The sequence below is a fragment of the Pipistrellus kuhlii genome, unplaced genomic scaffold, assembly GCF_014108245.1.
Source record: "Pipistrellus kuhlii isolate mPipKuh1 unplaced genomic scaffold, mPipKuh1.p scaffold_m20_p_25, whole genome shotgun sequence".
Taxonomy (NCBI): domain Eukaryota; kingdom Metazoa; phylum Chordata; class Mammalia; order Chiroptera; family Vespertilionidae; genus Pipistrellus; species Pipistrellus kuhlii.
Genome location: NW_023425524.1, coordinates 4,924,453 through 4,952,087, shown reverse-complemented (window position 1 = coordinate 4,952,087; position 27,635 = coordinate 4,924,453). Strand labels below are relative to the sequence as shown.

At 40.1% G+C, this 27,635-nt stretch overlaps 1 protein-coding gene across 1 annotated transcript in view; it reads right to left on the bottom strand.

The window, feature by feature from the left end:
• USH2A (usherin) overlaps positions 1–27,635 on the bottom strand; it is a 397,013-nt gene that overhangs the window by 166,480 nt on the left and 202,898 nt on the right. The window contains exons 34-36 of the mRNA XM_036453544.2: positions 25,141–25,288; positions 15,663–15,814; positions 9,993–10,155 (exon numbers count right to left, since the gene is read on the bottom strand). Coding sequence (XP_036309437.1) covers positions 9,993–10,155; positions 15,663–15,814; positions 25,141–25,288 — 463 coding nt within the window. The remainder of the gene's footprint in view (positions 1–9,992; positions 10,156–15,662; positions 15,815–25,140; positions 25,289–27,635) is intronic.

Sequence of the window (27,635 nt, the reverse complement as noted above, 5' to 3'; positions counted from 1 at the left end):
TATAAGACAGCTGAAAAGCAAGAACTAAATATGGTGGCACATTAACTCAACTTAATTTTTCCCCCCTTGAAATAGGTGCTTTTAATTCTACTCAAATCTTAGTGTGTAAGAGTGAAATCAAGGTTCTCTCCAGGGTAACGGGGGCATCCAGGGAAATAGCTTTTGGCATGATTTGTAAGGTACATACAAATATCTGCCTTGAAGAACATTAAAGGACCTAGAAAAAGATGAGATGATTTGTACATAAAACCGATTAACTCTATCAATTGAACCAACCAGCCAATTTAATAAACAACAACAACAACAAACAAACAAAAAAACTTTAGCTACTTCTGGTTCCTTAAAACTAGGAGAAAAAGCATTCCCAAAAGTTTGGCCTCGGATTCACTTCTGACTTTCCCATTGGTGTGGACATCTTGTCCACACGTTTGTTCTAACCCTGTGCTGTCCAGTACAACCCCCAATGTCCACTTGTGGCTTTGGAGTACTTGAAAGGGGAACAGTGTAGATAAGGCACCAATTTCTAATTTTACTTAATTTTACCTAAAATCTGATCACTGATTTTAGTTACTGGAAAACTTTTAAATACATTGTGTGTGAATCTACTGTTTCATTTGAAAATTCATGAAATCTAATCATGGATCAAACCTTCCTGATAAAAATGGTCACTTGAATGGAAATGCTCTGTTAGGGTAAAACATACACACAGCCTCATGAAGAAAAAAGTGTTGGTATCTCAGTATTAACTTAGGATTATGCTTATGTGATGAAATGATAACATTTTGGGTTTGTTAGTTTACAGAAGCTATAATCCCACATTAATTTCAACTGTTCCTTTTTACTTTTTAACGGGCATATCAGGGCATTTGAATTTCTGTATGCTAAAGGGAATATTAGAAGTTACAGTTAAATGTAGGTTCATTTTCATCTAAAATCGGTTAAAGAAAAACATACAATTTCAAGATGTGGCTACATCCATTGACACAGAATGAAGGGGAGGTTACTTATAGAAGCACCGATGCATACATTGCAGTTGAGTCACAATCCTGAGACAGCTTACAGCAGAATCACGTGGGAGGGACTGGTATAGAAAAGAGCAAGCTGATTTGTTGTCAGCTCTGACAATTCGGCTTAGACTGGCTTGGTGTTTAATGAATGTACAGGAAGGTAACTTTATCTTCCCCAGCATAAAAAAGCTTTTAAAAACACTAATGCATTTTACTTTTTACAATGAAACATAATTTAATTCAGTTTGAGGGCACCATAATTATCACAGCATAATCATTTTTCTAATGTAAGTTTTCCACGTATGCACACAGACTAAGGCATTAACAGGAAACTGTTCAGATCAACAAGAGAATAAGAGACTCTGTTATTATAAAGGAATAAATGATTAGGAGAAAGTGAAAGTGAAGCACTTTAAATGTAAGGGACTTAAGGAAAAGCAAGATGATAAATAGTAATTGCAAGGGGTTGGGCTTCTGGAAGAAGTTGAGGGGCAAGATTTTTTGACACCGCGTGTAAATGAAGCCAAGTCTTTTGCTCCCAATTTTCCCTAGAGGTTGGACTGTTAAGTCTGCTGTTTCCTAAAACCTTCTTAAAAGTTTTGTTGTAAGTTACCAACTGCCTCCTCCTTTTGCTTTCTTTTGGCATCCTTCACTCCTTCTTTGTCTGATTATAAAAGAAATGCTTGTTTGCTGTAGATTTTTAAGACTACATCAGAGAGGGTAACAGAAACATCTACAATCATCTAAATCTCAAGATAATTATCTTATTAATATTTTGATGTATTTTAGCATGTATCCTTCCATATTTTCATAGGGTTTTTTAACTGAGCAAAGTAACCCCATGGTCATAAGAACTTATGAGATATTAGTCATTAGTGGGCTATTCTTAACATGCAGCATAATAATGTTAGAGTCATCCCACAGTACTTTCCAAGGAGCCAAAACATAGTCTGTGACACTCATCACTCTATCCAGTGACAAAGGCCTATCACCATCAGGGGAATCTTCTGAGACCCCACTGGAGAAGCCGAGAAGCCCAGAAGGAAATCCCTCCTTGTAGGTCTGCCTCAGAGGATGGACCTAGATAACATTTTTTTTCTATTTCTCTACAAAGTCCACACTTCCATTTTCATCTAATATTAACTCATAGCTGACACCTACCTACTGAGAGCCTCCTTACTCAAAATCCAGACATTTGAGAATGATGGTTAATCTTTTCAATTTAGAAATATATATAAAAAACAAAACAAAAAAACTATTTACTCTGACAACATTGAACCCTTGTCATAACAGAGCATATAAAAACCAAGGCTTGGTGGGTTATGTAATAGTACATGGCATGCAACTATTGGTATAAAACATGACATAGCTGCTCCATAGGCTGACATCCACATGAGGCCTTCATCATACATGTACTAGAAAACCCTCAATCAGCATGGTGTGGGTTTGAACATTAGATAGGCATACTTGAACACTTTAAATACATCCCATTTTGAAACAGGAATTTGATTGAAAAAATAAGAGCTATGCAAAATCTTCCAAAGCCAAAGGTAAGATGATACTCAACAGTCTCCTTTCATGGGAAAGTAGAACGGAGAGATTCCCACACAAAGATGCTCCCGCGGCATCTGCAACATGACCTTCAGCCACAAGAACCCAGAGACCCAGCGCCCTCAAGGCTCCGTGGGTTCCACGCCCTGACTTTGGTGTGTGGCCCAGGCCAGGGCCAGGATTTGCATTTCATCTTCACCTGGCCCTTCCATGCACACAACAGCTCAGAGTTTGCACTTGCTCATTATGTCAAGAAAAGAGCCAATTAGAAACGAGACACAAATTCAATAGCTCCTGTGTGAGTGTGGAGAACAGATGAGTTCTTAAGTAAGTTTGATAAATTAATGCCTAACTCCATTTTTGTGGAAGAATATGTCCTAATTACACATTTCTATAGCTTTATTGGCCATGACATGATATACAATCAGAAATGCCAATATTCTCAGTGGGTAAATAGTCTACAGCCAAATGTTTGCAGTGTCATATATTATTACTGCCCATTTGAATTTTCACCAACACAGCAATGATTTCCAATTCTGCGTAAAATTATTTTTTTTAACATTTCCTGAGTGTTTATAGGTATGTGCATTTATACCTCTGGAAACTTCGTATAAAACTAAATTAAAATGTAATTTCTTTTGAGCAGAATAGAAATTTGCTTCCCAAAGAAAGAGGAAAAAAGTAATTTTCCTATATTTCCTCTCTATTCTGTTTTTAAAATATATTTTTATTAATTTTTTTTACAGAGCGAAAGGGAGAGAGATAGTTAGAAACACTGATGAGAGAGAAACATCGATCAGCTGCCTCCTGCACACCCCCTACTGGGGGTGTGCTTGCAACAAAGGTACATGCCCTTGACTGGAATCAAACCTGGGAGCCTTCAGTCCACAGGCCGACGCTCTATCCACTGAGCCAAACCGGTTTAGGCTCCCCTCTATTCTTAATGCTTCTTCTCATATGAATACTTGCTCTGAACATAACTTCCCCACAGTTGTCATGCCTACCATCTCTTAGTTAAAACATCTGAAATGGTCAGGGACAGAGGCCCAGGGCTACTGTCTAAAACCAAAAGAACTTTCTAACAGGACACTCATTAAGTGTCTTCTGTTTCTCTGACAGACACTACACAGCCAATAGCTGTATAATGTGGGCAACTGTAGACACTGCCTTTACCATGGCTGTGAAGGGGGGCGGGGGTTTGTGCATGAAATACTACCATCTGCTTCTTTAGACTTTCACGAGCTTCAAGGCTCATACATAGGGTTTTGATGGAATAGAACGGGATAGAGCTGTACTTCCTCTCACCTTTCCTTCTAAAAATGTGGGAACTTGGGATAAGTGGTCGTCAATAGAAGAGGACCAATGACAAGCCTAGGTTTTCTACTTCTGAGGTTGCCAGGCAGACATTCTCCTCCTTCAAAAGGAAGAACGATGAGGAACTAAACAATTCATAGAAGACCCCACCAAAACTGCTCAAGGGAAAAAATAAAAAAGGGGACAGGTATTGCCTACTAAGAATCGAACTACTGTATAGAATCCAAAGAATTTAATGAAGACATTCTACAGGGCCTCAGAACATTCCCTTTTTCTATGATTAATGTTATTTTCTATTTCCCCATTTGATAATTAGATGATTTTACAGTTGTAGCTGAAATTATTTTTGAAACGTTATAAAATGATAAAACCACAAATTCCCATATTATTTTTACCTACCAGTTAAAAAATTTATAATTTTAAAACAGTTTCACATAAGCCACATTTGTACTACTACACTGCCAGTTATTTCAGTGTTTATTCCTAAATGTACACATTCCACTTATTTTTTTAAAAAGAACACTCAATCTGTCTCATAAGAAAGGTTTCTGTCTGTCACCTTTAGTTGACATTGTTAGCTAATCACAGGGGTGAGGAGCAAACACACTGAGGATGTTGCACCCGGATCCCTGACGCTGACTGCTCACCTGTGCAAGGTGAACTACTCACCCCTGAGAGCCATTGAGCAAAGCACTTACTACAGGTCAGTAAATGGCCCTTGCACACCCTACAGAAAACTAATTCGCATCATATGCTCCTCAAAATAAAAAGGATGTTCCAAACCAAGTGCTGATTCAGACATTAAGCAAAGGCAGACACTGTAATCCAAGAGACCCAGTGTAGGCTGGGTGATTGGTTACTTTTTACCATTCACGTTTCTTACTGCTGCCATTCTCCCATGATGTTACTAGAATTGTATTCAAGTTATTCTAATTCATCGCCCAGGCTCAGGGTTTCCCAAATCTTCTCCCGATTGACTCTGTTCACATCTCTCACCAACATACCTGTTTTTCTCTTGCTTCACGCCCCTGAGAATGACAGGACTAGGCTTACTGTGTCATCTTCTCTATTTGTTTGAAAATTATATGGGACAGAGATCCTTGGGGTACCAACTTTGATGTCATTTTATACACCCCAGATTTGGTTTATTAAAAACTGCCTGACAGGGTAATTAATCAGGTTATCATTTTCCACCTGGTGAAATTTCTGTGCTACAGGGAAAATGATAACAAATTCTAGTAACAAAATAGCCACAGATGCTTGTTGAGGTTAGATAAATGATATTAATTATATCACCCATTAAACATCAGCATTTGAAAGTATGGCTTTCTAAAGACGGCGTTCTTTAGAGAATGAATTCTGTATCATTTTAAAAGGTAACTCTTTTAAGTTACTTATCAATATATTTACTTTATAGTTATATAAAATTATATATAGTAATGCAAAATCAGTGAATAAATTTAACAGTATGTATAATATCTATATGAAGAACATTAAGATCCTGTGAGAAATACAAAACAAATATGAAGAATAATGGTATTATTGATTAGAGTGATATTAATTCTACTTAAGTTAAGCTATAAATCCAATCCCATCCTTATAAAACTAGCATCAGGACTTCTATATTGAAGTAACGGTTTTTCAATATTGCCTCAAAGAAAATAAAGACACACATTAGGTAGAAAAACTCTGTAAGATAAAAATAATGAGGGGAACTTGATATTACAGGCATTAAAATATTATGATAATATAAATAAATGCATAGATCTGTCTAGACATAAAGTAAATGTGGAAATTTGCAACTATTTAAAGATGGAAACTCAAACCATTTGAGAAAAAATGGATTAATTAATAAATGATTTGAGACAATGTTATGTTACTGGTACATATGATATTTATGTAAGTCCCATATGAATAGAGTATAAATGTATTTTAAAAAGAAAGCATTAAAGTATTAGAGAGAACAATACAAAAGGGAAATACTGCTACTCATATAACAGAGTTCATTAATATACAGAGAGTTCCCTCAGCTCAGTAAGAATATGGATAAAAAATACTAATGAAGAATTCATAGAACAAGAATACAAATAGTTTCTAAGCATATGAAAACATGTTCAAACTAATTCCTAATTAGAAAAATGCATACTCAAGGCAGGATTAGACACTGCTTTCAACACAATCAAATTACAACTTGCTCGGATGACACCTGTGGAAATCTGGGCACCCCGAGTTTCCCAGGAGAACAAACTGTTCGGCTCCATGGAGTGAATGCTGATGACATCTTACAAAGTTACAAACTCACATTGCCTTTGACCTAGCCAATCATTTCACAGAATGTATCATACTAATAGAAGCGCAAAAGTGTGAAATGGCATGCCCCCATCATTATGCACCAGGCATTTTTTTTGGAGTAGCTGAAGGTAGACCAGAACTTAAATGTCCACTAGTCGGGAACTGATTAAATCAATAATGGCATAGTATATAAAATTGAATAGTATTGCCTTGTATAAAGAATGAAGATGTTCTTTAGGTACTATGTGACAGTAGTCTTCGAAATTATGTTGAAAAAAAGCACAGTACAAAATTGTATGTGCAACTGGGTATCGCTGATGTAAAAGGATGTATGTGTGGTAGCAAGACCATACATATTTGCTAATGGGGAAATACGGAGTTGCCTCTCTCTCTCTTTCTCTCTCTCTCTCCCTCCCTCCCTCCGTGTGTGTGTGTGTGTGTGTGTGTGTGTATAGTATTTCTACAAGTTATAAGAAATGGAGCACATTGGTTTTCATTGAAACTACAGAACAGTTTTGCCACTTTTAACTGGTTATTATTATTATTTTTTTATCTTTTAAATGTTGATTTGTGAGATAATACTACACAGTCAGAAGTAAGGGGTCTCACTCGGCTATGAGCTACCTCACTTGTTATTACAAAATCTGGCGCTGACTTTGCCAAGTTTGTATTATAGTTCGGGATCTAGCCTGACATGCACCAAAGGGCCAGGGGGAGAGTCTCACGGAGCCAGCCCGACATCCCTCTCTGTGAGTCAATGATGGGCACATTGATCTGGAAGCTCTGCCTGCTTCTGACCAGCTGCCCTCTACCTTACACACCCCAGCCACCACCTCTGAGCAGCCACCACAGGATACGATGAAATAATCACACCTAACCACACCCAATCGCGTTAGACAATTCAGTGATCTTTGTATAAATCCAACGGAAGGGATCTCTTCAATAAGTTTGATGAATGAATGTGTAAGGTGTCTTTATGCACAGTCACACGGACTGCCTTGCTCTCTGTACGTGTCGCCGAGCGGCTGATGGGTGACAGGATGAGACAAGATTTGAAATCCTCTCACTGGTCACCGGACCTCCGAGTTCCAGGGACAGTGAGCTGCTGTCCTGAATCCTGGGGTCCATCCCCAGGGGATCCCTTTTGCATCCAACCGCACCCCCTTCCCACCGTCGCGTTGAAAGCACAACCGCCGACCTCCTTAAGTCGCATCTGGTAATTGCTTCCAATTTGTCTGTTTTGCTTTTGGCAATTAACAAACTGAAATGTTATCACGAAGGAGTTCGCCTCATTTATAAGCCTCGGTTCCCCCTCCGCTAAAATATGCAGGCGCTCCCGCTCTTTATTACCAGCGGGAGATAAATGGCTGGTTTTCGTTGCTGAAGAATATATAATGGTTAAAAAGTCACTTTTTTCCTGCAGCTCTACATAAATCACGGAACTAGTCAATATTTAATAATGCTTGCCTTGGTCTGGAGTCCCTTGATCACCCCCTGTCATGTGTAATAGCTCCCTCTCCGATATCTTTGACATAAAAGCCCAGCTTTACTGCAATACTAACATGTAGAGGGTCATTACGGATCGACATTTACCTTAATCTGTGACTGCCAACCATGAACCGATAAATTCCAGCAGATTCCGCTGGGAGAAATCAGTAAACTTCGCAGTGGAAAGAACTGAAGGAAAAGTCTGCCGAGGACGGAATACATTTCCTGCGAGGGCCGCTCTGCAAATGGATTCTGACTCCTCCAAGTTTCCCCGGCCGCTGGGCTTTGCAACATTTAAGACCGGGCTGATGGGCTGAGGGACGGGATGGCAACCGGGGGTGATGGGCCTGGGAAGGGAGCAGAGAGTCTCTGCGAAAACAATGCAAGATGAAACGTGAAGGGGGACCTGCCTCTTGCATAATTCACCCAGCAGCCCGGCAGCAACGGCTCGGCTGTCAAGGGTCCGGCATAAAATGCAGCTTTTTCTTTCAACTCGATGATCACCCTCATCATCTTATAAGTTCTTCATAACGGAATGCGTCCAAGAGCCGATTGCAGAAAAGGGGGACACACCAAGCTTTGAGGGGACCAGTACAGACCTCCTAAAGCACTGGAACTCACTGTTCATTTGCTCATCAATGTGGTACCAAATACGAATGCTCCCATCAAATTTGGAAATGTGTGGTTTTCCCCTTACCTGGTTTCACCCTCTGAGGATGTTATTGAGCCATACGGATACCTGTGGATAATTCAGAAACAAAAGAGCCCTCTAAAGTCTAAGGAACAGCATTTTATTGTTAATAGCAAGTGAGATTATCTACATGTTTGCACATGTGCCACTAATTTTTTTATTTTATATTTTATTGATTTTTTTTTTTACAGAGAGGAAGGGAGAGGGACAGAGAGCTAGAAACATCGATCAGCTGCCTCCTGCACACCCCCCACTGGGGATGTGCCCGCAACCAAGGTACATGCCCTTGACCGGAATCGAACCCGGGACCCTTCAGTCCCCAAGCCGACACTCTATCCACTGAGCCAAACCGGTTTCGGCTATGCCACTAATTTTAAAAGAAACATTGAAGACATAGCCTTTAAAAAATAGTACGGCCACATCTGAAAATGCTAAAAGGAAACGCTTAATCAGAATTGTTGCTAATGAAATCTACACCTGCATTTTCCTAAGGCAGGGGTTGCCTAAAATAAGCATCACACCTAACCACACCCAACCGCACCTACATGAATCCGGCAGTTTTTAATAAAACTTCCAAGGATTCCTACGTCGATTAATACAGCTGTCGCCAACAGGTGGTCCCTGACATCATAAATGTTGGCAAATGCTGGTTTAATATATGCCCAGTTAGTTTACTGGAACACACGCCAGCACTACCAACTTAGTTTGCAAGTGTTAAAATGGTCACACACACAACTAAAGCCCATTTTATTTATTTATTATTTATTTACTTACTTATTTATTTATTTTTAAAATATATTTTATTGATTTTTTACAGAGAGGAAGAGAGAGGGATAGTTAGAAACACCCATGAGAGAGAATCATCAATCAGCTGTCTCTTGTACCCCCCCCACTGGGGATGTGCCCGCAACCAAGGTACATGCCCTTGACCAGAATCGAACCCGGGACCCTTCAGTCCCCAAGCCGACACTCTATCCACTGAGCCAAACCGGTTTCGGCTAAAGCCCATTTTAAAATGGACTATAACATTAGAGCTCAACTCTGCATGAATGATGTTTTAGGTCTTCACCATTCACCAAGCAAGGGGAAAAGAATAAAGAATATATACTAGATCAGCCTTCCTCAAAGTTGAGTGCCCATCAATTAGCATGTCTTGGGGGGGAGGTGGAGGGTACCCCACAGAGAGTTGGGCCCACCTTTGCAGTTACAAATCAGCAGAGCAAGTGTGAGGCCTGAGAATTCGCCCTTCCTACAGCCTGTATCAGTGGTTCCCAAAGTGTGGTACGCGTCCCCCCAGGGGTACGGGAAGAGTTTGGTGGGGGTACACGATGCACCGGAGTTTGGTGGGGATATGCACTGCACCGTGCTTAGCGCCGCCTAATTCTACGTTCTCATGAGGACGAGGGGTACTCAGCGTTACGAAAATTATAAGAAGGGATACACACATGTCAAAAGTTTGGGAAACACTGGATCAGATGGAGCCATTGCCACTGCTCTGGGACCACACTCTGACTGCTGCATTAGTTCACCGTTATAGGTTATTTTAAGGGAAGATCAAAATATTCAAATCTGTGGTTAAAAAGAAAGATTTCAAAAGAAATGCATTATGTTCTCGAGCTCCTGAAGTTTAAACACTACAAGCACGTTACCTTGATCTGCATAGAACATGCCGGTGAGAAGGACTGTGTATGTCAGGAGTCCATTTGGGTGTGACGGCCCTTCCCAGCTCAGGCGGGCTCTCCGGGGCCCCTCTGTCTTCACCAGGACACGGACCGACCCTGCAGGGGGGGCTTCGAGAGTTCGATTTTCTACCTGTGAGCACAAAGAGGTCTATTTTTGTTTGCAAATAAAATAAGTACATGCTCCCCTTTGAGCCCGCATCTTCAAAGACTCTCTGTGGGCTGTGAAGTGAGCAGTTTTGACAGGAGCATTGTGTGTGAGTGCCTCATTGTGTCAACTGGATCAAAGCCTGCCTCGTGTTTCCTTCCTCCTCTGCTAACGCTTACAGTGTGAGCGCCTGACCAAGGCCGTTGCTTGTGATTTCGGGGGTACATGGATCAATCTCACTGTGTGGGGGCCTGTGGCTGTGCATAGATAGCCACAGCTATGTCAGGACTGCTTACCGACAATGTTCATATGATTGCAAAAGAGAAGACACGCGTAAGATCTGTTTCCACTAACTTCCTGACTTCTGGACTCTGTCAAAGGCTACAAGTTCTCCCCACCTCTCTCTGTCTCTCCCTCCCTCTCTCTCTCTCTCTCTGTACATGAAGATGACATCATGCCAAGCATAAAAAAGTAAATGTACCCGAGTGACTCCATCCCTAAGGCATAATCACAAAAACAGTTAAAAATGTCATTAACACAGTGTTAATGAACCTCCTAAGAGCCAAAGACGAATTATTCGAATAGAAGGACACTCAAATAAAAAAGGATCCCTCCCTGCCAAGGCCCAGAAAGATTTTAAAAGCTAAATAAATGAATAAGTGACCAGAGGGAGAGAAAGTTGTAAGAAAGTAGTATGGGGTTTAGAGTATTTTAGCGTCTCTGAATAACTGGCTTTAAGTTGGTTAACAACCACAAATCATAAGTATCACTCACAAATGTGGTCTTTTAATGAATCAGCTTGAACCTTGATCATGGGCTTTTAACTTCCAGAACTGGGAGAAAATAAATGTCTATTGTTTTTTTTAAAAAAAAGATTTCTTGACTATGTTGACAATTTTGACCTTATTTTAAGGTGTAGGCCCATGCCTCCCAAGAAGTTGACCAAACATGAAATCCTCAGGCAGGCAAATATTCTCAATTATGAAACCTCCATTTGTTGGGGGGCATGTATTTTCCCAATAATGAAAATAAATGTGAAATAGACTGTTAATTTTTGATAAATGTGAGGTTACAACATGTCTTATTTTCTTCTGAGAAAGGCTATGGAATTCTCTAGATCTATAACTCCTGGTCATGTGTTTTTTTTTGTTTTGTTTTAGACTAATAGCTACGTACAAATATGACCAAGAAGCTTGAGTGAAAAATATTAATTCATCACTTTAATATTTCATAATAATGCAATTAGTTTCATTATGTCTACGTATATAGTTGAAACTATTGCAAAGCAATGATTTTAAAGAATTCCAAATAAAATGAGACTGAAGCAGTTGAAGAATTAAGGGCAATTTCAGATAATTATATGATCATCCTCAAATATCTAATTAATTTAAAGTAAATATATTTTTAATATTTCCTTAAGTATCTGGATAAATACTCCAGATTTTGCTCCACATTAAATTTAGCAATTATACTATTTTGCACTGAATCCCTCTTTACATATTTGTTAATTTTGATTATCTAACTTGCCTTAAAAAGAATGTCAAGGAAAAGGAATTCTGGAAAGTTAGCTTGGATTTCACATGGAAACTTCCCATGATACAGACTAAAATATTTGAACAAAAATGGGAAATGAAAATATGCATTTTCATAATCGTTTCATTCTTAATGAAACCCTTATTAAATAGCAGAAACCCTTGTATAAATTATATTTAAATTTTCACAGCAACCCTTTAAAAGTAGGCATCATTTTCCTTTTGTAATAGCTGAGGAATCACAAGCTTGGTAGAAGCAGTACGCTTCCCAAGGAGGCATGGGACAGAACAGCGGGTAATAAGTGGGCTGATTTCCCATGTAGAATTCTTCCGACTCTAATATATTGTAATTAAAATGTAGGTGTCTTATATACACATTTATGAAAAAAAAAAAAGAATGTGAAAACGCCTGTGTCGGTGTGTTGTCTGGGTGTTTATCTGTAGAAGCATGCCACTGCCAGGAAAACAAGCCAGGTTTTTACTATCTGACACAGCAATGACCTATAGTTTCAGACTGGGTCCTTAGGAGGGTCCCTGGGGAACTGAATCCAATGAATGTTCTAAGGCCAGACACACTAATAAAATCCCCAATCTCAGACTCCAATGGCAGCGGTATCTAACATGGGCTAAATGGGGGAAAATAAACCAAAGCAAACTGGTCTTCCTAGGGCAAATTAATTGTATTTTTATTTTTTTTTTTAGAGACACAAAGGGTGAAGGGTTTCTCTCTAATGTAATTCACCATTATAACTAAAAGGAAAGCAATTAAGAAGTTCTCTGTTGCATTTTCTGTTTTTCCCCTCTCATCATTTCATACTTTTATAAAGCCTCAATTATGAGATTTAATATGATGATTCATACTAGCATGTTAAAATTAAGATCAAGCCGAGACCGGTTTGGCTCAATGGACAGAGCGTCGGCTTGGGGACTGAAGGGACCCGGGTTCGATTCCGGTCAAGGGCATGTACCTTGGTTGCGGGCATATCCCCAGTAGGGGGTGTGCAAGAGGCGGCTGATCTATGACTCTCTCTCATCGATGTTTCTCTCTCTCTCTCTCTCTCTCTTCCTCTCTGTACAAAATCAATAAAATATATTTAAAAAAAAATTAAGATCAAATACATTGCAAGTTGTTTTTCACATTGGCGTTTCCTTAAAAGGAAAATACATTGAGTACACAGAGAAGAACTAAACAAGTGACAAAGCAATCTTTTATTTTTTTTCCTAAATGGCTACAGAGCAAGTCCTTCTTAAGCACAAATAAGAGGTAATAAACTTGGTCAGGGTAAGGGAAAAATAACTTATTGAGCTAATATATATTAAAGTGGTAAGAGTATAGAATTTGTGTATGCATTTTATTTTTAAATTTTCGTATTTTTCAAATTTGTCCTTTTAAACTTATTTTTTTTTCTTTTATATGAGCAACTTGTAAATGTTGAGGGTGAATCATACCACATTCAAGATTCTAGAACATTATCAATGCTAGTAAACACTGAATAGTATTTCCCCACATGCATGGAAAAATATGTAACAGATGAAAAATAAATAGGCAGGTTTTCTAAGAACCCAGAATTACCAGTAAGAAATGTTAGATGAACCAAAAATTTGACTCAAAATTTATTCTTTGATCTCTGCCATGAAAAGATTAAAAAATATAAATTATAAACTTTTATTTCAATAAGATGTTATAACACCCAGCTTCATATAAAGAATGCCTGTAAGAGATATATATGTTTGTGTAATCATTACAATCATTACATTTGGCTGAATTCTGTTGAATGTCATATTGTAGTTTGATCATAAGAAAGTCAAACTTTTAAGGTTGATTCATACATTTCTTAAATCAATACGGACACATTAAAAAAAGATCATCAACTATAAAAAGACCTGCATCTGTAATATCCTGGGTGATAGATATCTAGGGCTATTCGGTATACTCACATGTGATCTCTGAAGGGCATAATGCATACTATAATTGGAACACAATATTTTAGAAACCAATTGAAGACTACAGGTTTTAACTTCCTGGCAGCATCTAATTGACTTGTTCTAAAGTAGGGGTGTCGAACTCAATCAGAGAAGGGGCCAAAATCTAAAATCCAGCCTAAATCGCGGGCCGAATGGTTTACTGAACAGTCATAAACTGTCATTGTGATGGAAACGCAGCGGAGTGCAGTGATGACAGTGCGGTGCGGGCCACATTGCAAGGCCTGGCGGGACGGATTTGGCCTGCGGGCCTTGTGTTTGACACATGTGTTCTAAAGAAAGACATTGTTGTTCAAGCCCAGTGAGTAGAGATGGGTTACTGACTTGGGAAGAGGGCTTGCACAGTGAAAGCAGGATAGAGACAAGTTCTCAGGGGGAGAGAATCAGTCCGCCTGGTGTCAAGACCGGGTCTGGAACGGATGAGGCCGTGGCAGAGTGGGTTTTACAATCCAATTCTGTTTCCCCTGCCCATCAGGGCATGGTGGCATTTGATTTCACGAGGCTCACATCCCCTCCTATCCACGCAGGACACTGATCGATAACCGTGTCCCCCTCAGTTAAATTGTGGGGACATCCAGACACAGGGGGAGCCCATGCAGTAGCAGGGGTCACAATTGGCAGATTCTATTTTTGAAAAAAAGACTAAGTTTCAAGTTCTGATGCACTGTTCTTTTGTTTCTCTCTCTCTCTCTCTCTCTCTCTCTCTCTCTCTCTCTCTCTCTTTTTTTTTTTTTTTTTTTTTTTTTTGAATGGAGAAGAGAAGCTGGCCTACTGCCATTCCTGCTTTTAAGGGTAAGTAACCATCCGAGGGTCTGAGCTATAAAATACTTAATGGCAATAAAGACTACAGCTCGGGTTCCATGGATAGATGATGTTATTAGCAGCTTGGAAAGCGACCAATTGCTGAGACAAAATGGGAGGTGCGATGAAAAATAAGGAAGCAACACGTAAACGGTGGCGCTGTTTTTCAAGGTAATATTTATCCAATGCACTCTTCAATGAAGACGGAGTGCATTAAAATGACAGGGCATGAGTCAAGATTGCCAGAAAGTATCTAAAACTAATGAGCATTTCCCTTAAAAGAAGGTAAATCTCATTAATCAAGAAAAACGCACAAAATGAAAATGTAATGTTTTGAAACTAAAGAATGGCTTGCTAGTCTATGACAATTACATGCTATTAATTGGATTTTAAAAATGACGCCGGTAATAAAAAGCACAATTTCATCAATCTTTTAGCTACTAATGAAATATGGGTATGTACTGTAGATTTCTGAAACGAGGATATGAAAAGCTGATATTAATGTAATTTTAAATACTGTTCTCATGAAGCTATATCACACTCAGAAAATGTAAATATTTTATTCTAATAGATGAGGCAAACTCAATCTTTACGCTGATTAGCCCAATTATTGTGGAGCAGTATTGTCACATGGTGGCAGTTACAGATTTTTGATTATTTTCACTTAAAAAAATATTTTTATTGATTTTTTACAAAGAGGAAGGGAGAAGGACAGAGAGCTAGAAACATTGATGAGAGAGAAACATGGATCAGCTGCCTCCTGCACACCCCCCACTGGGGATGTGCCCACAACCAAGGTACATGCCCTTGATCGGAATAGAACCTGGGACCCTTAAGTCCCCAGTCCGACGCTCTATCCACTGAGTCAAACAGGTTTAGGTTATTTTCACTTTTTAAACTTAAATTTATTTATATAGTTGTAGAACCCATTATCAGAGAGGGTAAAATTGTATGTTTGCACATTTTATTTTCAATAAAATTGTGATGGTTCTGTCCTTCACTATGTGCACTCTTGAACTGTTGAATATAGACAATTATGAACTCCTAAGTGGAATTTTATAAAAAGAAATCCCCCCCATCCTTCTTGAAAGGCTAGCTCAGCAGAGAGCCCTATGTTTTCCTCGTTCCTGTCCCCTGGCATGGACTCACACCCAGGCTGTCCACACACACACTCACCAGTGGGCCCAGGGCACACCCTCTGGCCGTGCAGGCCTGGACTCTGAAAGAATGTAGGCTCCACGGAGCGAATCCGTAGGCATGGCAGCGCAGCTCTGAGGAATTGTGAATGAGAAATCCGTCCAGATACAGTCCGAAGTATGTGATCACCCCTGGAAAGATAACAGCTGGCACTGAGTGTGATGAGCAAGCAACGGCAAAGGATTACTTTAAAAAGCAAGCACTTCGTTTTTAAAAAGAATAGTTTTTAATTGACTTTACAGAGAGGAAGGGAGAGGGTGAGAGAGAGAAACATTGATGAGAGACAAACATGGATTGGTTGCCTCCTGCACGCCCCCTACTGGGGATGGAGCCCACAACCTGGGCATGTGGCCTGACTGGGAATCCTACTGTCATCTCCAGGTTCATGGGACTGAGCCACATTGGCCAGGCAACGAACACTTGTTGATGTGACTCCTAATTTTGTGGAATCACAGTATCTGGCCTTTCCGAGTCTGAACTCTGTCTCTTCCCAAAGGGTAAACACTTAAATATCAAATTGCTAAGCCCACAGTCTGCCTGCTTGTTCTGCATCTACTTCCCTTTCCCTTTTGTTCCTCCGACGCTTCTGTAAACAGCTCCTCAGATTAAAGAGAGTCTGTCTTCAATGCTTTGCACGTTTTCTCTTTGGTCAATTAGATCTCGATCAATACTTCCTTAAGGATTAACACTTTTTAAAGTTGCAATGAGTTAATAAAGCTACTTATGACCCATTTTTCCCTTTTGAAGATAACTTTGTACAATTTATGTTTCTGAAAGAGCAGCTCTATTTCCAGATTTTGGAAAGAGAGCCTTCAATTTACCATCATGTGCCATAATGGTCCCACAGGGCATGGCTATTTCCATTGGCTCTCCTTTATCCTAGGGGCACCATCTGGGATAATTCTGAGGATGCTCACCAGAAAGCATTTCATTGAAGGTCACTTCATGTGAGACACACAAAAGTGCAAATGAATTAAAACTAAGCAATAACAGATACCTAAGGGAAAACCAAGTATTTCATTGAAAATTTAAGGGAAAAAAGATGGATCAAATCACAGTTATAATAAGGACAAGAACTTACGATGTGCCAGGCACTCTGCTAAGTGATCACCGAATACATACATACACACACACACACACACACACACACACACACACACACGCCTACGTGCAAATAATGTGTAGCAGAAGCTCTTGAGGAACTTGTAAGTCGCCTGAAATGCGATCTACCTGACCTACTTCTCAACACTGAAACAGAAAGTACCTAAATCGATATTTCCTTTTTTGTATGTAATTGGGGAACAGAGAATTTCCTTTATGCTGGGATTATGTGCATAATATCTCACTTCCCTGACGTATTGGGAAATGAGATGTTTTACAGAAGTTCATTTTCCTTATAACTAAATCTCAGCCCTTAAGTACAAACTTTCAAAATCTGGACCATTTGGAAGGAAATCTTTCTAGCAAGTGCTACACACCTGTCTTCTCGCTCAGACGGTAATGAATGTAGCTGAAGCACTTCTGTGAGGAGTCTGACCACCCACATGGACATCAAAGACGGAAGTCTCTAATTTAGCCATGCCCTGTGGGGTTCACAAGACAGAGGACTCTCACCCAGCTCTTATCCTTAACACCCCTCAGCGGCTCTGCTTTACCACTCCTTGGGTTTACTTTTGGGGTTCTTCTCCATTCTCCCTCAGTGACAGTCTTTCAAAAGTTACTTTGTGGATGTGTCTCTGACTCTGGCAAGTTAACTCCTAGCAAGCTCTGAGGAGAAAGCAGATACCCATGGCATATGGAACTCTGGATGAAGAAATAATAGCCGGTGACTGAGACAAGGGCTTAGTGTCAGATGAGCACATGACAATGAGCTGAGCATAAAGTTAAATGAGATTTGTGACAGTTAATTCAACCACTAAGTTTTGTTTATTTTTTTAGCACCTAGGATGCGCTTGAATTGAGATGGAGATGACACTGGAGTCCAACTTCAGTGCAGGTAAGATTGCACACACACACACACACACACACACACACACACACACAGTAGATAACCCATATTTGACAGGATTTGTAGGAAGGGCTGAAAGAGCAATTACAGAACCAAATTGTATAATGAATATACGCTGGCTAAGTGCAGTCTGCCTTTTAAATATATATATATATATATATATATATATATATATATATATATATATATATATATATATAATTTTTTTTTCATCCTCCTCTACCTTATCCACAATACCAAATCCATTGCAAGTCTTGTCAGCTTTACATCCAAGTTGATCTTTACCCATGTCAATATCTATGGCCATCAAATATTTTCTGCTATTATCTCACACCTGAGAAGAACAGTCACCTATTTTGATGTTCCCATAGAATTCATTCTTCCTACTCAAGAAGAGGGGCATTTTTCAAAGACATACCGGATCATTTCACACACAATTAGTGATATGTCAGGCCCTTCCCAAGTCCTACCAAGAAGAGAGTTCCCCATGCCCAAATCAGGAAGCATGTAAACATGTTGTGAGCATGAAATAGACACATGATGTTGGCCTCTCTGCGTTTTATGCTTTTTGGTCCAGGTGTCAACATCCAATCACTAGATTTCAAGGTCAGTCCTAAGCAGGACACTGGGAAGGTTTAGAGCTGGTGTCCACATATGCCCTCCAAAAGGGTGCCTGTGACTAGGCTGGGTAGTTCTTTTGATTTGGTTTTGCCAATATCATGAACTACAAAATCGCAAATTAAGGACACACAGCCAAACTTTCTCGTAAATTCCTGAACAGCAAGATACATCATTTGAAGAGCACACTCCATTTCTTACCAATATATGCAAGCAGATTTCATAGCTTGTTACTCTTAGCAGACTTTGGAATTGAATAGGAAATGTTTCATATGATACTTCCATTCATACCCAAAAAAACATGCATTTAGTAAGTAATAAGTTTCAAACATCTATTAATACAACAATTTTCAATGCCCTCAGATTCCCAAGGTGAGTAACAAAAACTAATGACTATAATCTAGTGGACTTTTAAAATAAAGCCTAAGGAGATAATTTCCTTTTCTGGCTCGAGTGCAGGACATTTATGAATAGCTTTGGGAAAAGTAAAATGCCAGGGTTCTGGAAAGGCCATGTGAGTATTTCTGAAATTATAAAACGCTTTATTATTAAAAATGTACTGAATCTTTGAGTTAGACATTAGCTACACACTCTGTATGAGTTATTTCCATTAACTCTGGCAACACCAAGAAACAGAAACTGCTATTTGCCTTGCTATACAGTTGAGCACATAGAGTCTTAGAGAAGCCAAGCTACTTCTCAAGGTCAGACACATAGGAATTCAGGTGTGCAACCTGGCAACCGCATCCCACAGCTCTACTACTCCTGTTAGCCACTGCCAGTATCCTTTCTCTTCTAAATTATGTAAGGATTCCATTAACATAAAGAACTGATGGCGTGGCTGCTGTGGCTCAGTGGTTGAGTGGTGACCTAGGAACCAGGAGGTCACAATTGCATTCCCAGTCAGGGTCCATACTGGCTCTCAATGTCCATCCCCAGTAGGGGGCATGCAGGAAGCAGCCAATAGATGATTCTCTCTCACATCAGTGTTCCTCTCTCCCCTTGGCCCTTCCTCTCTTAAAAAAAAAAAAATCAATAAAACATCCTTACAAAACAAAAAACAAACAAACATATTCTGACCCTTTTAAGCAATTTAAATGAGTCTAATGAAAAGATTCACATAAATTTATTGAAAGTCAATCACCTAAAAGTACTATGTTTCGTGCTTTGGGGATAAAAAGAATAAGACAATTTCCTTCTTCCTTCTTCCTTCTTCCTTCTTCCTTCTTCCTTCTTCCTTCTCCTCCTTCTCCTCCTTCTCCTCCTTCTCCTCCTTCTCCTCCTTCTCCTTCTTTTTCCTTCTTCTTCCTCCTCCTTCCTCCTCCTCCTTCTTCTTTTTTGCTTTCAACCTTTTGGTTGGCTTCTATCTGAGACGGAAGGGGTGAACAGCTTTTGGGGGGCTTTTCCCATGGCCCTGGGCCTCTGGAGGATCTCACTGTTGGCTGAATGCTCCTTGGAACACTCACTTGGGTTAAGGTGGATCCACCCGAGGGCTGGATCCTGGACCAAGGCCAGAACCACACGTCCTAGCTGGGTTTAGTAGGTGTGGACAGGAGAGACACAGCTGCACTAGAGTACGGACACTACTGGTCCTTATGCTGACCTTGACACTAGGAACTAGTGTACCAAAAGGAAAAAAAAAAGTCATCAATCTCTATTTGATTAATTACAATAAAGATTTCACAACAAATAGAAAGCTTTCAGTGAGATAGCAGCAATAAGTCACTTCCTATTTAAAGTCTAAATATCACAGATTAGAAACATCTGCCTTTATCACTTTTGCACAGGGCACTGTTTGTTTGCTGGTTTGCTGTGGACGATCAGGAATGAAGGAAAGCCTTCCTCATTGATCTCCCCATCCAGCCCCCAAATTCTGCATGTTAAGTGTGGATTAACTGAGACTTAGGAATCAATCAGCGTCTCAGTGGGAAATTCTTGGCACCTTAAATAGACAACGGGGGATAATTAGTGAAGGGACCATTCATGAAGATATTAGGGAGAAGGATCCATGATAATAAAGCATCCCCAGCCAGGACCAGCTAGGACTCCTGGGAGACCAATGGGAACATGGAGAACAGATTTGGGAATCTGGAGAAAGGGCTGAATTATCGAAAGGTCCACTGGCCTTTCGTTGAGGAATGTGGCCCTGGAGCCCAGAGCCAGGCAGAGGGAATCAAGCTGAGATTTCTGTCTCCCTTCATCCTCTCCTCTCTTGCTGCTGCCCCTGCCCCTACCCATGGACAAACCAAGAGGAAGCCAGAGAGAGCGAGAGAAGAGGCCTAACGACATTGTGAATAAAGGTCAGCCTAGCACACAGGACTGAGAGGGGATGAATGGAGAGTGGACTAAGAGGCAAAAGGAAAACATCTAAGATTTTTTTTAAAAAAAATGCAAATTTACAGCATGGATGGGCCTGTAGAGATTTATGGTAAGATAAATAAGCCAGTCAGAGAAAGATAAATATCACATGATCTCACCCATGTGGTATCTAAAAAACAAACTGACAAACGAAATAGATCCAGAGACATAGAAGCATGGAACTAGTCTGTAGGACCTCAGAGGGAAGGTGAATGGGTGAGAAGAGATCAACCCTATAACTTGTATGCATCTATGCATAACCCAAGGATAGACAACAGGTGGTAAAGGCCTGGAGCAGGGGTCGGAGGTGGGTTAGAAAGGGGTCAATGGGGAAAAAGGGGGAAATGCATAATACTTTCAATAAAATGTTTTAATGTAAGTTTAATTATACTGTACTGTATTGTATTTTTGTCCTTTTTCTCTTGCTTATTCTCTTATGCTAATATTTGTAAGAGAGTGGTAAGAAAAGAGCATTACACTACGTGTTAAGGGGATGGGGTTATCCAATCCTATTCGATAAACTGTTTCTTTAATGGATAATCCATAAAATGAACACCCAATTCCCACTGGTTGCCTGGTGTGAGCATTTTCAAGTGTATCTTCTCTTTCCATAACGGTCGAATTTTTAAGGTGTTTAATTTTCGTAGGGAAGTGGAATCATAATTGTCCACAGAGGGCATCCACTGGGATAGAGATCCGTGGGCCTCTTCCTCGTGTCACGTCAAATTGCATTTCCTAAGGTGCTCAATAGGCTGTCACACAGAACCAAGGAGGCGCAACTCAAGTATGACGCGATGTAAATTTAATAGGAGATATCTCTGTTTAAACGGAGGAATCCTGTTTACTGTAAGAATTAAACGGTGAAGCTTTAGTGTGTCATAAAAATAACATGCCTAGTGCATAGCGAGGCTCCAAACACATTTGTTTTTGTGTTTTTTTCCCCAGGACAGCATGGCGATGTGAATATCAACTGAGCTCCGATGATGATTGAATGTGGCAGATATGTCCCTGTGTGAATAGTTGATCCTTCAATTAACAGGGAAAAAAGAGAACAGCGCTCACATTGTGGAATGATGCCTTATTACTGTTATGCTCTCCTAAAAATGGAATTGGCGTAATCTAAGAGAGAGTGTGCTGGGGAAATTCTACCTGACAAACGGAGCGAGGTGTTTCATAAAAGTTACACGGGGTGTGCTCCCAACTGTCAGGCAGCTTCCTAAGTGATTCGCTGAATGCCATTACCACGTCTCCCATTAAAAACAGGGCTTTTCCAGGAAAGGCAACAGAAGCACATTGTGACTTCTTAAAAATAAATGCATTTCAAAATAAAAGTTTCTTTAAAAAAAATACAGTTATTTCTTGAAAACCAGAGAAAAATCAAAATAGAGATCTTAGGAATATTAAATATTAGCACGAGAACAAGTCAAAGTAACAAAAACATATATTTTCACATAACTAGATGGAAATCTGTATTATGATCATTTCCATGAAAAGTGGATGTATACAGAAATGAGTAAAACCATGAATTTTTGAGTCATTCACATCTTGTTTGTTTTACAATCCTACTTAATTTGTTGTCTTGTCTTGATAATTAAGTTGGTTAGTATTTATAAACTGGAGTTTCCACATTTGAATGTGGAAATAACAATACCTATTTTATGGGCTGCTGATGAGAGTTAAGTGTCTGGCACATAGCTATAAATGGCAGCTATTGTTATTGCTATTACTATTACTATTTATGTTCACAGGAAATCAAATCTTTTTTTTGCATGAGGGGAGTACTTAATATTTACATGTACACCTTCATGCTCCTAGGTTATAAAAATGTATTTACTTTCTCTATCACTCTCAGTGTCCTCAAGATAGCATATATTGGATGTGCATAAAAAGATTTCTAGTCCATTGGTTTCTCTGAATATATATATATATATATATATATATATATATATATATATATATATGCACACACACACATACATACACATACTCAAAAAATGGAACTAATTATTTTAATAGAATTAATTGTCTTCATGGTACTATTTTTAAATCTGCAAAAATAATTAATTTCCTGAAACTTTTCTGTTCTTATTGATATTGCCACTCTCTGGATACACAGCCATGAATTCATTCTCACAAAGCTTAGGCCTTAGTATCTGGAAATAAACATTTTGCTTGCTCTTGAAGTCTGCCTAGCTCAAGTCGGCATAATACCGGATGACAACCAAGTTATACGTCATTATTTGTATTAGCAGGAAATGAACCCGGAAGGCTAGCTTATGACAATGCTTCTGTGGTTTCCTTGACTGCTCTTTCTTTGCTGGAGACCCCGGGACCCTTGTCTAACTTAACAGGGCCCAACTCCCTTGTCCCTTTCTTACCACGCCCATCTTCACATCACCACATCCTGATGGTGGCAACCACACACCCTTTCACACGGAGGCAGCCAAGACCCCTGGCCTCATGAGGGGCCTTTCTTTGGACTATGAACCAATGAGCAGGCTGACGCCAGAGGCCTGGACCTCCCAGAGCACACGTGGAGGCTGCAGCAGGCCGGGGTGGGGGGTGCCTTCCCTCACCTGGGAGATCACCCCCCCTCAGTTACACATCTATGAGATGCGCTGTAAACGTGCACTTGTGTGTGTTGTATGATTGTGTATGTATATGCCTCTCCCAGCAACACAATTACCATTTTATTAATGTCTCTATCTTCAGCAAACATGAATGCATTCAATGCTGCTTAATGCCCACCCACTCACACCTAGTACCCCGCCAAGGTCTCAACCTGAGTTAGAGCCTAGAGATAGGGCATAGAGGGGTATATTAAATAGTCACCCGCATTTTGATGACCAAGTCAATGGAATGTTTCCAATAATCAGATCAACCCTCTCGAGGCAATGGGCAGCAGACAGCAAATGCTGGTAAATTTGGGGAAAGTAAAGAGAGAATTAGAGAAGAGAAGAAAATAGAGTGTAATGAAATGATTACTTTTCAAGTATCTAATAATTTTCCCATAAGAAACATTGTAAGTTTCTGATGAGATGAAATGTGATGAAAGTGTTAATACACATCCCCAAGTCCCCCAAAATCTTATTGTTCAATGAGTACATCTTAAAAATGCTTTTAAATGCACAAAACTGTACGTAACGATTCTGTGAAACACAGGAAGTATTTCTCTATTCAACTTACGATTCCGAATGTAGCCAGCAAGCTAGCTGCAACTAGCCACTGGCATAAAGGCAAGTGCTCACCAGGCAAATCATATCACAGCAGTTAACAGCACTCCAACTGGAATAAATCATTAATATTCCCATTGCCACCCGTGGACTAGATTTCTTTGTGGAGCATGAAGTATGACAAGATTTTTTCACTGTTTAATGTAAGTATCAAATAGACATCCATTTATTTTTATTAGAAAATTTGTAATAGTGCAGGAATAACTTCACTAGCAGAGATAACTACTCACTCTGAGTAGTAAAGCTCTCTCCACTACTTCCAATATATCTACTGCATTTGCCAAAAATTTAATTAAAATGAGATAATGGGAATAATTAATATCATAATAAACATAAGACAAACTAATGAAATTGCACTTTTTTCTTTCATTATTTTTGTCTAGGCTCAAAGAGGCCATTTCAATGTTCAGTAATGAGTTAACTTGCAACAGTTTCTATGAGCTTAAAAGTCTACTTGATATTTATCTTAAGGAGGAACAAAATGTGATGATATATAAGCTTCTGTGGTTGGGTACAATGACCCTAAGCTGTGTGAAACATAACAACATTGTCCATCAGTAAGTCAAGCAATTTCCATGCCCAGTTATTACAAAAACTCCTTATAATAAGATTTTATTCTAGCAAACTTTAACTGGCTAACAACTCTCTAAATTACTCAAAGGTGTGTCTACCACTTAGAAACATATACAGTCTCTTTCGCCCGAGGCAAGTGTAAATGTAAACATCTATTTAATGTATGCATTGTTGAAAAACAGCACAATGAAGTATTTATAAATATATTAAAAACATGGAGGTCCTAGTGATCTCTGTTAAGATAAACTTATTGAATCAAAAGCAGTTTGAAATGCAATGTGTGCATGAACTTTCTGCCTCTCTGCTTCTCTCTCCAGAGAGAATGAATGACTGCTGAAAACAGTAAGTCATTGCAAACACAATGGCAATGTCACAGGGGCCTTCTTCGGGAATTCTCGCTGGTTCTCCTCACCTCTCCGGGAACATGCTAACAGGAAGATGCAGTACACAGGAACTATCAAAAGGGAGCACTTTTGAGCCACTAAAATCGTGTGTCAGCCCGAAAACCACGATCTCGCAACTACAGGCGAAGATGCTATCTCAGGGACTTTATGTGCTAAGATGATCATTAAAAATTAAGCTCCGTGTATACGCTGCCATTCGGACTATTCATTTACCTTTGCTAATCATCCTTCTGACTGCAGGCTAAAGGAGTTCATTCACTCACCGTTCGGATGCTGGGGCTCCGTCCAGGAGATGTTGAAGGAGTGGGGGGAGTAGGAGTCCACTGTGGGGGCTGCCACGCCTTCCGGTGAGCAGTTCTCCGTCCAGGCCTCACTGGACTCACTCACTGTGCACCCTCCTCCTGTGCAAGCCTGAACGAACGGAAATGGGGGTGGGGGGGAAAGCACATTTTACTCTGCGTCCCAAAAGTTTAGCAGGACATTGAAGAAAAGGAATTCGTACCATGAGTTCTGAGGATTCTTTGAAATAAAGCTTTATCCCACAAAATAATGTGTTCCACATTACTACAGGGTGAACCAATATATTTAGAGTAGAACCGTGGAATCAAATACAACATTTGATTTACAAAAATCAAAAAATCAAATATTTCTCATAAATCAGTAGCAAAGGCACTGTTGAGCAGCAGCTTACTGGCTTACAGGGTCAAATCACTACTTATGCGCCCCAGAAAATGGGATTTGTTACCCGGATGACAAACTTAAAAGGGTCACGGGACCCCCCTCCCACCACACACACCGCCTAATAAGGTACCACTAAAGCCAGAAATGAAAGGAAACATCTGAGTGCACTTTCATGATAAATTCCAAATCACCCCCAAATTAACGTTTAATAAGAGTATTAGGAAAGTATCTTCACTGCCCAAGTTGCTGGGTAAGCATTTCTGCAGGAAACTGAGACAGACACAGGAGATTTCTAGACTGAATTTGCTGGCAAATGTTAGCAACTCTATCTTTACACAAATAACACGGATATCCGAGAACTGCACTTAAGCTTTGTGCAGCGTCTCTCTAGGTTCCAACTGATATTTGCACGATGAAATGTAAGGATCTTTCCAGAATGCACTAAATGTTACTAAATAAGAAAGAAAAGGAAGAAAAGAATCATAGGACAATGTAAAAAAGCAGACATTTGGTTCCTTTTCATGGAAGGTAGATATTACTAATATAAACGGTTAAAATATGCCTGTATCCTTTGGGCCTGGGCCTGCTCTTCAATATATTTAATTGATTTTTTACAGAGAGGAAGGGAGATAGAGAGCTAGAAACGTCGATGAGAGAGAAACATCGACCAGCGGCCTCTTGCACACCCCCTACTGGGGATGTGCCCGCAACCAAGGTTCATGCCCTTGACCGGAATCGAACCCGGGACCTTTCAGTCCGCAGACCTACGCTCTACCACTGAGCCAAACCGGTTTCGGCCTGGGCCTGCTTTTCAGTTTGATAATGAGGGAATGACCTTTGATACTGAAAGCAGACACTATCCTGGTCCCTGAAGACAGGAGAAAGGTGGCTGATTTTTAGAGATTTTTTTAATAGTGAAGTTTAATATTTACGAAATCATCGCAAACAATTTATTACAGGTATAAATGACAGTATATGGCCAATGGACAAGGAGAGCTACCTCGTGCGCTAAGGTGAAAATACGACAGTGAGCCCAGGTTTTCAGGGAACTCTCTCAGCAGTGGCAACCAGGTTCAGGGGGCTAAGCGGGGGGGGGGGGGGGGGGGGGGGGGGGGGGGGCATGGGACTGCATTGAGATTGGGGACCTAATTAACGTCGCTGGGCTGCCTCTAATGCTCAGCTGTGGCGTGTGCATATGTATGGAAGAGAGAGGCCATTCTCCTCCCGAGAACAGATTTCTTTGCAAACAAAGAAGGGTCAACGGACATTGTGGACAAACCCCGACTCAAAACTGGAGGACATGCCACAGGGAGCCCAAGAGCAATCCGAACAGTGGAAACAGGAAGATTCAAACATTTCCAGCTTGCTGAACATCCACCAGAAAACGTGGCCAGAATGGAGGCCACTGGGGACAGTGGGATCATCATGGGAAAGTGGCCAAAGAGCCTTCTTTCCAATCCCCAGAAGGAGAGAAACCCATCTTCTCCTCGAGTTCTGCCTGGGGAGGGGGGAAAGGTTGCAGCATCTTATTGTTAAGCTCCTTCCTCCATGGGGTTTAATTCCGACCAGCTACTTGTCACTGTACTTTTTCTCAGCCATAACCTCAGGTTTTCCCCCTGTGAACTCTCCCCAAAGAAACACTGCATTATGGGACATCAGACCATGTGTTTTTAAAAACAGAGTGTGAATGGAAATGTACTTGGTGTTGAGAATTTTGGGGTGCCTTCTGGGGTAAACAAAGACAGCCTCTTGGTTTGGGAGGACTGTTCTTTGGGGTGTCAGGGAAGATCCATGACAAAGTAATGTGACAGAGAACTTCATAAGGAGCTAGAGAGTTCCTGAGGTCATTTTTCTTGTAAATGAATGAAGCAGAATTTATCAAGGGGCTGCTGAAATGACAGAATTACCTGCACAATGTTTTGGATTTTCCCCACATTGTTGTGGCAGGCATTTGGAGGTGTGGAGAGAGTGCAGTACACTAGCTCGTTGCCATTTATAGGGAAATACATGCTCTTAAGGTTGCATCCCAAATGATCTAATAACTGATATCATCTCAATGAAATGGGACCCATCAGCA